Raw genomic sequence first — 10,811 nt, forward strand, 5'->3', positions numbered from 1 at the left:
GAGAGGCGCACAGCTACTGTTACTCTGGGACGCTCGGGAAGAGGCACACAGGTACTGCTACTCTGGGAAGCTCAGGGAGAGGCACACAGGTACTGTGTGAGAGCACTCATTTTCAGTGAGAGCAGTCATTTTCAGATCATCCAACAGGTGTGTGAATTTCATTTGTCCGTACTTTCACTTGACTTTAAAGGGTTAAATAGTACATATGTGATCAGTGTTTATTATTGGTGTCATCTGTGTGTGTACCTGTGTGAAAATGAGCTCTACAAGCTCCTGTAGCAGCGTCTCCACTTGTGGTCACACAGTAATTCCGCGTGGACGTGATGTCATCAGTGTATGACTCAAAGGACCCAGGTGATGGTTTCAGGTGGCTGAGCACGTGCTGGATCCAGTCAGCCAGAGAGGACTGTGCGTAGTAGTCCTCCGAGCCATCCTCACACACAACATCCTGCCAGGCAGGCCACATGCAGAGCTCAGGAGCTTGTGTCAGTCAGCACACACGTGCAAACATAGACACTTAACAGCACAATAATGTTGTGAAGCTCTGATCCATCGCCATCTCACCAATACCATAGGAAAATGCGAAACCCTCAAAAGGTCAAAGTCTTAGTGAGCAGCTGTTTCTCACCTGGTATGAGTAAAGGCACATCTGTGAAAACGCCCAGTTAGCATAACAATAAACAGTTAGCCACCCAGATAAAAATAATTTTGGTTTGGTGCTTCTATAACAGTAATGTAATAAAAATAGCTAACTAACCATAAACTTGACATCGTGTGTGACCTGTTTAACACAACAATGTCATCTGAACAAGGTTAATTCAGATATATGCGGCTGCGGTCGTTACCTTAACTATATATAACTGTTCAGCTAATGCTAGCTAGTAATATAGTAAGCTAGTGTTAACTGCATAGATAGCTCTCATAGGATAATATTCATGAATATTAGGACAGCTACACGGTTATCTTAAGTCTAACTAACCTATAAGATACCAATATTCAGCAGTGTTCCGAATAAACGTTACTTTCAGTTTCCTGGCTACGATATTTTAGCTAGGCTGGCTAGCTTTCTTATACAGGCCAGGCGCTAACCTGGCTAAGATATTTACGATGGGATGATTAGTTAAAATTATGAGTTGTGTCTAGATATATAACCACAGCCACAGCGGTTCCTGTAGTTTGTGGCTTTAGCAGGTCCGTTAGGAATACCGCCACTTATGCGAAATTACTGTTTCATGCAACTATTTCAGACTATTATAGAGCTTCAAGTAGTGATATATAGTGAATTGAATACACATTTAACAGCATATTGCCATCCCATTACTCCAAATTTCTACTGTAAAAACAACTAAGTCATACTAAAAGTAACTACATAAGAGAGTGTATTTCACGAATTTAATGGATTAGTTGATCTGTTTATTTTAAAGATTCAATATGTGCTATGTATTTAGTGATCCAAAGAGACATTTTACACAAGCTTGCCATCCAAATACTCCAAATTCCTACAGTAAAAACATTGCTGTCATATGTTGAATATGTTGCAAAGTGTTTTCCAAGAATATCACAGTGAATTGATAATTAGATTTTTTTTCATGTGATCTCAAAATATACTATAGTGAACTGATTAGCTATTTGCACAGTATTGCTCTATATTTTATCCACCTTCATTATGAGTAGCTAAGAAAGTGATCTTTATAAATGTCGTGGATTTAACAGAAAAAGGGAAGGTTTGAATTTCCAAAAAATGAAACTTTTCTGTTCTACATATGCCTTAACACACATTTTCTTTAGGTGCATTAGACCCAAGATATGATTAATTAAGATGGAGAACACATTTATTTTAGATTTTTACCTAAAAGAACAAGAAACCCCTATGGATGATCACAACACAAGATGTAGGCTCGCGCCGAAGCCTTCAGTGCAGATGTGTGACAGCACGGCATGACGTGCACCAGATGTTATGACCATAAAATGGGGTTTACCGCACGTGGGTGTTTACCACAAGTTGGGGTTTAGCTAAAGACACACTCCTAGCTGGATAACACCTCAGCTTGTGTGGTTTTATCTGCTTTGATCCACCAGAGTGGTGAGTAGCTGATATGTTTACAAATAAACCCACCAGAGTGGTGAGTAGCTGATATGATCACTGAAATTATGTTAGCAGGCCATTTTGTGGCAGGGCTGAAATGCAGTGGCTTGAATGCAGTAATTTTTGTGATTGTTAATTTTCATGGTAAGGAATGACTTTGCAATTAATTGCAATTCATCTAATCACTCTTCACAAAGTAGAATGGAAATTGCTACCATAAAAACTAAAGCAGCAACATTTGTGAAAACCAAAATGTGTGCTAGTCTCAAATGTGTGGCCACGACTGTATGCTTTATGTTGTATGCTTTCATTTGATTCACGTGCTGACAGTCTGACTCGTTACCCTTTAAAGGTATCACAAATAATATAATCTGCTGCAGATCTAATTGTTTTAAAAAATTGTATGATGCCTTAACAAGCACCTCAAGTCTGATGAACATACCACCATAACAGAACTCCAATCTTTAAAAAAAAGTAAAGACATGAAGGCTGAGGACAGTGTGGTAGCAAATCCACATCCACATCCATAACAAACATGTGCCCTGACCACCAGATCAAAGAGCCAGCTCTGTGGCACAGAAGATAGAGTAGCCATTTAACCTTCCTTATTGATGGTCTTCATTACACACCCATTAATGAGACCATATACAGACACGCACAACAAAAAAGGTGGTGGCTACAGAAAACAAGTGCAAGCACATCTAGGTATTTTGGCTTTAAGTATCAAGTAAGTTTCAAGTATGCCTTTTACCTATCCAATCCCAGATAAATCTCAGATTATCAGGTTTTGTGCTTCAAGTAATGCAGTGTGGCAAGATTAATGACAGGATATGCGCCTGAAGTTGTATGCCTCTGGAGAATTCTGCTATTGCTATGCATACCCGTTATGTAAAGTATTGTAGTCCTTTGGGGAATACCGCTGTTGCTATAATGTAAGGTGTTGTATTCCTCTGGGGAATACTGCTGTTGCTATAGTTACTTCTGTTGCTATAAAGTAAGGTGTTGTATTCCTCTGGGGAATACTGCTGCTGCTATAGTTACTTCTGTTGCAATAATGTAAGGTGTTGTATTCCTCTGTGTGTGTGTGTGTGCGTATACTCGGTCATTAAAATATTTTAAACTAGAAGGTTTAAAAAGTACTGACGCTACAATAGAGTTAACTGGCTAGTATAGGTAGCTAATATTAGCTGCAGTACTGTGCTAGCTAGCTTAGCTACCTTTGCGGATTGTCAACTTTCATTATTAGGTTTTACACATGTGAAGTTTACAGCGTGCACTGTTTCTGATACACGTTAGCTTGATTTTTGTGTGGTTGAATGAGCAGATAAATTGATTAAAATCTAAAGGGAAAAAACCTTGAACTGTGCAAGGTTTAGCAGGTTTAGCAAGTTGATATTGATGTGGAGATGGTACTTGTGGCATAATTATGATGTAATAAAGGGGCTGTGAAGTCACACAAGTTATCACATTAATCACGCCTTTCACCATTCCCATAGTACTCATTTGCTTCGTTGCTGCTTATTGTAATTGGCTGAGGTCTGTTCCCCAAAAACTAAAAGGCTTATCGATCTTTAGAATTCACATCAAAAGACGAGAGGCGCCAGTAGATATGGAACAGAGGAAAGGTGGCTGCACAAAGCTGCCACCAATAAGACCAAACCACAGTGCTCAGAAAGCAAACAATGTTCAGGTACGTGTATACACATTTCATTTAAATGCTGAAATGAAGGAGCATGTGTTTTTGAATCTTTAAATGATATGGGATACCTTAAAAATATTTGTACTGGTGCCTCAAGAAAGAAACTAATAGAAATACATTTTTAGTACATTTTAATAAAACGTTGTTTGGCTATGATGGAAGGTTGTGTATGGTTATGTGTGCTTGTGTGTCAGTATGTAGATTCTTGTGTGAAAAATACCTTGTATACTTTGTTTAGGCTCTTGATGTGGGTGTGCACAGTCCAGAAACTAGAGGCAGCACACATTTTGCTCAACTTGTTCTACCTCCAATCAATGGTAGCCATCCACTACCATTTCAGAGAAAAAAAGGTAAAGAACTATAAAGTCTATACATTCTAGAGAAAATTACATGGCAATTCATTCCTGTTGGTTTTTAACACATGGTTTCATATGAAGACTCGTAATATATTTTTAAACTGAGCCTTCTCATCTGAACATAGCTCAATTTCAAGAGGGCAAAATCAGCTGTTGCCATCTGTTAATTAATATAACTGGATGATTCTTTAGTATAACTCTGCCCTGTAATTTTAGGTTCATATGAGCAGCTGCAGAAGACTGGTCTGGATGGATGTCATGACAGTGAAGCTTCCAAAGAGCAGCTGGAGATGGAGAGATATAATCTTGAAGCTGAGTATAAGGAACACCAAGCGCTTCTGCAGAGCCTCCTGTCAGAAAGGGATGAACTCTGCCAGTTGAACAGCGAGCAGCAGATGATAATAGCTGACTGGTTGGAAAGGGAAAACGTGCCAATGCCTGTGTGTACAAGGCGGAGTCGCCATGGCTACCAGGACCAGCTAAAAATTCTAGAGGACCTAAAGTTGCAGTGGCAGCGCAAATCACAGCTCTACCAGCAGCAAGTTGAAGAACTCCGGCCCCGGTGCCAGGAGAAGAAGAAGCAGTGGGACTGTGAATATCAAGCCTTCATCATGATGATGCAAGAAGTAGTCGTTGCGGCTCTCGCCCGGCGGCTGGGGAAGCGGGCAGCTCTTGTTGAGGTGAAACGGCTCCTTGCAGCTGAGCAGAAGACGGAGAATAAGCTCACTGCTGCAAAAATACGGAACCTTGCGCTGCAGATGAGGGTACAAAGCCGGGAAGAATCTATTAGAGAACTGGAGGAGAGGACAAAGTGTGAAAAACTGAAGTTTGAAAATGAGAATTATAAGACTATGATCTTGGAGTATGAAGAGGAGATTATTCGAATAAAGAAAGGAATTACCAGCACTAGAGAGGTATGACGTCCTGTTAAACTCAGTAGATTAAGACTAATGTGGGTGCAATTTCTGTTGATTTTTTAGATAGCCATGGAACTGTCAAGTAGACTTGAAAACATAACAAGACCCATCCCATAAATCCCACCACAAAACTTGGAAATTTCGAGCCCCCATTTAAAACTGAAAATGCAATAAATTTATTGCCACGGAGTAGGATGGGAAGATGTATTGTACAGTAGAGTCTTGAATGCATAGAAAATAATCTCAGTATTGTGTACCTCCACTCTCAGTTCCAGTCACATCTCAAGGAAACGATCAACTTTGTGGAGCTGGAGATCCAGGCCAAACTAGCCAATCTGGCCAAGATAAAGGCAATGATCGGCAACAAGCGGAAAGCTCTGGCAGGGGTAATGATAGCTAAAGACAAGCTGCGTGCAGACAATCTTCGCCTGTACCAGCGCTGCAGCCTGCTGAGAAACAAGAAGCTGCTCCAGGATTTTGAGAAGGTGAAGGATGCATGCGAGGACCTGCAGAGCCAACTAGACATTCTCAAGAGGCAGCATGAAAAGCTCTCTGTCAAGTGTAGCACAGTAAAGAGCAAGCTGACGCAGAGCAGGCCACTGCAGCATTGTGTATAACACGGTTGAACACACACGTGTGTACACGTATATACACATACATGCTGTACGCTCTTTGTGCAGAGCTAAATTAAAAACAGTACACTGTTATATTTGAAATTAGTGCTGTGCCTTTTATATTTGAAAGTTGACAAAATATCTGATATATGTGTGTTTGTGTGTGTGTGCGTCTCTCTGTGTGTGTATATGTTACTTTCCAGGGAATAAAACTGTCTGTACATGTTTAAAAAATGTCAGAATAAGAAGTCAGTATAACTTTGGGAAGGAAGACTATGTTCCAAACACAAGTCACTCGTTGTCTTCCAGTGAATCAAATAAACACATCAGTATAATGGATTGTAATTGACATGGTTTGCCAGAATTGTACATTTAGTATTCATCTTCGAAGAATTACATAACTTTTGCTCTCTTAGCCTTCATCTTTATTCAAGGCTTTATGACTTATCTTGGGATATGCATCAAACCTTATCAATGTACTGCTTGTCAGATTCTCTCCACCTAGTTCCACAGTTAAATTGTGCCAGATTCTGACATCGTTGTGCGATTCAACACAGCTGGCATGTACACTATTATAGCTGTAATTAAGGGAGCCATTCTAAAGGCCACAAATTACTGAAGAAAATATATCTTACATTTAAGGAGGGAGACTCAGAGCAGAGTCCTACTGAGAAAGCAGCTCCGTGACTTCTTCATCCAAAAGTTCAGTAGACAGGCGAATCCCAAAGTTACAAACATCTATGTTATGCTAATTTTTGCTGATACGACTTCAAAACCATCCCCACTCTAACCAATTTCTTTGGGTTTGCCAGTAACACTAGTTGACCATAGCATAAAGATAATGTTTTGTTCTGTCCTATTTGTTGATATTTCAAACTGAGTTGTAAGAAAAGGCAATACACAGTGACCAATAAGCAATAAAAAATTAATGAAAAGCTAGACACACTGTTAAATGGGCTGACCAAGATATTTATCACCAGAGACCTAGAGCCCTAAACACTTGCCCAAGTCATTGTTTTGATTTATCTGGTTCCTAATCAGATGATTCATACTATAGCTAAGCAATTTGACCCAGGAGTACATTTCACTGTGCATTATTTTTAAAACCATGACAAAAACAATACAGTTTTCCATCTATGTCACCAGCCCAGCACACAGCCAGTCTCATCGATGGAGCTTTCATAACCCCTTGGTGCTAGATGCTATACACAGATGGTGCACTGTCTGAGCTGGACCTAGACTGGGAAATGAAAAGTAATTAGCTAGTAATAATAGTAAAAGCATGGACTGAGAGATTTATTGAGTCCATTCTCTCTCTCGTTCCATCTCTATCTCTCTCCCTCTGAGGCATTTTCATTATTTATTGCCTAGCTAACAAATCTGCAGAGACATCCGAAGGCCTCTGAGTACAGCTTGATATGTTGAATGTTTAATAATGTTCACTGTTATAGTTGTATGTGATTGCCACTTGTGTTTTCCGTGTTTAATGTTAATAAATGTTTCCCAAAGTCAAGGTAGTCTGTGTGTCCTGGCCCATGCCTTACGGTGCTCAGGCCAGCAGCAACATTACAGAATGACCAACCACCACAGGACTCTTACTCCCTCGGCAAATGACGGACTTCCTAGCAGGAGGTGCGTGAGTTAATGTCTAAATGTAACATTCGTAACCATTTTTGTCTACCTTGTGTTAATGTTAAAAATTGTTAAGTGTTAAGTGTCTCTATGTTCACTGTTTGTGTTACACGGGAGTGCCACTATAGTCTTTACGTTTTATGTAAATAAATGTTTGTCCACGTCGAGAGAGTCTACGCTCTGCTCTACGCCCTTCGGTACTCGGACCAACGCGGTACAGAATGACCAACCACCACAGGACGCCAGGTCCTTCGGCTAAAGATGGACTTCCTAGCGGGAGATGCGTAGGCACCCCCGCCCTGCTGCCTGGATCCCAGCAGATTGGGGAGAGGACCGTGACTGGTGTCTATGTCCACCCCGGAAGTGGAGGGGTACACCCCCAAGAATTTCTTGGGTGGGCTGAGGGGGGGCCTCAAGCCTAGGCCGAGGAAGACCGAAATGCACCACAACCAGAAAGAGGGCGGTTGGGTGGACCCATCGGGATCTCCAGCGGGCAGAGCTGAAGCCCGTGTCCCTTCCCTTCAGTGGACTCACCAGCGAGACTGGAGGGGTCTGCCCAAAGCCCCAGAGGCAAACCGCCGCTGGGATGCTCCTAGAGTGGCAGGCGAGTGGAGGACCGTTGGGGGAGGTAGCACGTCTGGAACCGGGGCGGACGTGCACGCCCGCATGTCCATTGAGGCCACGGACACATACAAGGTGCCTGCGCAGAAAGCGGGCACCATGTCACAGCGCCTTATATGTTTGTGTGTGGGCGCTATTGTTTGTTTGTGTTTACAACTTTTGTACATCTACAGGCGTAACGTTGTTGGGGGCGTACCGGACTGCCCTGACAGAGACAGAGAAGTGGAATGTGTGTAAAGTCTATCTGTAGACACTGAAAGGGATATTCTGGAGCCAGTAAGGCATCATATTTGGCTTGTGTTTTACCCTGGTTGCTTCTGGCACAGGTTAAACAGCAATCTAGGAGGAGTTTTACAGTTATACATTTTGCAGAGATACAAAACTGTTTTTGAATGTTAGCCGTCACTCCCCCTTTGTGCAATATGTGAAATCCCATGAAAATGGCGCACAAGAAATGGCAAAATAGATTTAGGAAAGGTGATACGCCCCTCCAGGTCACGGATTAGACCATTTTAATCAGGACTACAGCCCTAATCAACCCAGTGAGAGCAGTCCTGTTGTGTACTCTGAGTTTGTAAGAAACACAGATCGATATCATTTGGCACCAAGCAATGAGAAAACATGGAGACAGCTTCACATGTCAAGGACATAGCATATGTGCAAGAGGGGCCATTAACAGCTGCCCAATGTGTGATCTCGTCCGCTAAGGCATCGCCAGTGTCAGACTCAGAGGTTGTATCATGACCCTTGACCTTTACAATAGCCAGCTGAGCTGGTAGTGTACATGCAGACAAAAGTGCAGACACTAGTCCTGGATTAGAAATGGTCTTACTGTCAGAGGTGCGGAACCCCCTGGAGTGCCAAATCTTACCCAAGTCATGAGGAATCCCAAACGCAGGAATCATTGTAGATGGTGACAACCTGATCCCGGAGTAGATGGCAGGCCCTGGTCAACAGCATCAGCTCAGCTGCTTGAGCAGACCTGTAAGGAAGAGAGTAAGCCTCCCAAATGAGGTTAGGCAGAGAGCAGACAGAATAACCACAGAAAAATTCAAAGTCAGACAGTTTAAAACATGAATCATCTATAAAAATGTGATAGCCGCCTATTTTTAATATCAGTCATGCTAGGAGGCATAACTCTACAGTTTTTCACCCAGCATCATGAATGCAGTAGAAATATTTACGAGGTGGCTGGAGCCGTGCGCCGAAGTCTCACCCTGCTGTAGAGAGGCAAGCTTAGTATAGAGGGCAGGTGCGGCTTGTGTGTGTGTGTGTGTGTTTATTTCTTTATTTTTATACATTTCTGTCCTGTATTGTGCCATGTTCACTGTATTATTCTGATTGTTTTAGCAGAAAGTATTGCATGTTTCTCAGTATCTCTTTGTCACTGGTTAGATGATCTAATTACACTGCACTTTCTGTCCATATTTCTACGAGCGGAGGATAAACAGCTGGGACTCTCTGGGGTCTGACTGAGGTGTTTGTTTTTGTGTGTGTAACAGGAACCAGACATTTACATGTGATAAACGTGATGTCAGATTAAACGGCAGTGGTTTTGTCCCAGTGCCCTGTGGAGATGATCAGGACATGTCTCTCAGTGATGCCAATGCTTAGACCAGATGCTTAGACAGCTGGAGTGATGGTGTTGTGTGTGACAGTGGGCTTGTCCTTATAGGGATCTTTTAAAAGCTGTTGATGATGCTCTTATGGCATCCACTTATGCAGAATGTGTAGCTAAGCTTTCCCTCCCTGCCTCTCACTTTCACTCATTTATGTATGTTTTCCTCTTGTTTGTTACTGGGATGATAAGCGTACCCATAGATGAAATTGTGGCTGTTCTCATGCCCCCACCTTGTCTCAGAATGTGTCCTGGAAAGAATAAGTACAATGTTAACCTCAATAATCTAATTTTAAATGAACTATTCTAACCCATTTACTGTTGGTTTTGAGGACTATCTCCCAATATTTGCAGTGCCATTACATGTGTGAGCACATGCGGGTGAAAGTGTAAGTGCACTGCATGTTCCCACTAACACCAGCTAAGCCTTACAGTGGGCAGAGGAGGAGGCAGTGATTGAGAGTCCCAGTTTAAGTGGACTAAAGTGGTGTCACAAGTTCATAATGTCATTAGCCAGAATAGCAATTCAGTGGAACTTGTTATATTATGGACATGGTGCTCTGAGGAAATCTTGGTCCACAGACAATATCCATGTTGACTTCAGGCAAAACAACAAATATGGGAGAAAAGCATACCTCCCAACAGCATGTTTTTCTTAAAAGCCTCCACTTGCCATCATCTTTTGAGAGCACAGAGATATCTGGAAGATCCACAAGTGTGCCACAAGTGTACTTGTAATTGTAAAAATTACATGTTGAATATTTTCTCCAAAAATATTGCTTGTGCCTGAAATACGAGGCAGTCTGCAATCTCCTTTTCATTCTTCCCATGTGCCTGTCAGCTTTTGTGGGTTGAGCAAGTGAAAAAGATGCCTAGTGAGCAGGTAGATATTTTGTTGTTCTTGTTGAGAACCTAACAACTCAGCAAATTAACCTGGACCAAAACCAGATTTAAAGAAACCAGAACTTGAGGGTCAGGTTTTCCGGTCAAGCAAAAGTATCAGCAAAGAGAGAGTGAGTGAGTCAGAGATAGTAGCTGTTCTTTCCTGGCTGTCTCTGTGTTACCAGAAGTATACTGACACCTTTATCATTTTTACTGGTGTGTAAATGCACAATTGAAGCAATGACTTTGTATTTCATCAAGTGTCATGTGACACAAAAATCTGCTGATTATTTAAACAAATCAGAAGCCTCTGGGTCATAAACAAATGCCTAGTGCCAGAAGCATTTTATAGTCCCATATGTGCAAGCTGAACAATATTCATAATT

General features: G+C 41.7%; 1 protein-coding gene across 1 annotated transcript; it reads left to right on the forward strand.

The window, feature by feature from the left end:
- The first annotated feature begins 323 nt into the window (after positions 1 to 323).
- Positions 324 to 9,539, forward strand: LOC145651888 (cilia- and flagella-associated protein 184-like). Its single transcript, XM_081700583.1, has 4 exons — positions 324 to 408; positions 4,841 to 5,055; positions 5,328 to 5,488; positions 9,428 to 9,539. The coding sequence occupies exons 1-4, from the start codon at positions 324 to 326 to the stop codon at positions 9,537 to 9,539; spliced, it is 573 nt and encodes a 190-aa protein (XP_081556709.1).
- Positions 9,540 to 10,811: the final 1,272 nt, after the last annotated feature.

This window comes from Electrophorus electricus, chromosome 1 (assembly GCF_041902795.1).
Source record: "Electrophorus electricus isolate QZ-2024a chromosome 1, ASM4190279v1, whole genome shotgun sequence".
Classification (NCBI taxonomy): domain Eukaryota; kingdom Metazoa; phylum Chordata; class Actinopteri; order Gymnotiformes; family Gymnotidae; genus Electrophorus; species Electrophorus electricus.

Excerpts from the sequence above, each read along its gene's own strand:
- LOC145651888 (XM_081700583.1), top strand. The coding sequence starts at position 324 with ATGTCATCAGTGTATGACTCAAAGGACCCAGGTGATGGTTTCAGGTGG. Across the intron at positions 409-4,840 it reads CCAGTCAGCCAGAGAGGACT|CTGAGCAGAAGACGGAGAAT; the intron begins GTGCGTAGTAGT and ends GGCTCCTTGCAG. Across the intron at positions 5,489-9,427 it reads CGTGCAGACAATCTTCGCCT|GAACCAGACATTTACATGTG; the intron begins GTACCAGCGCTG and ends TGTGTGTAACAG.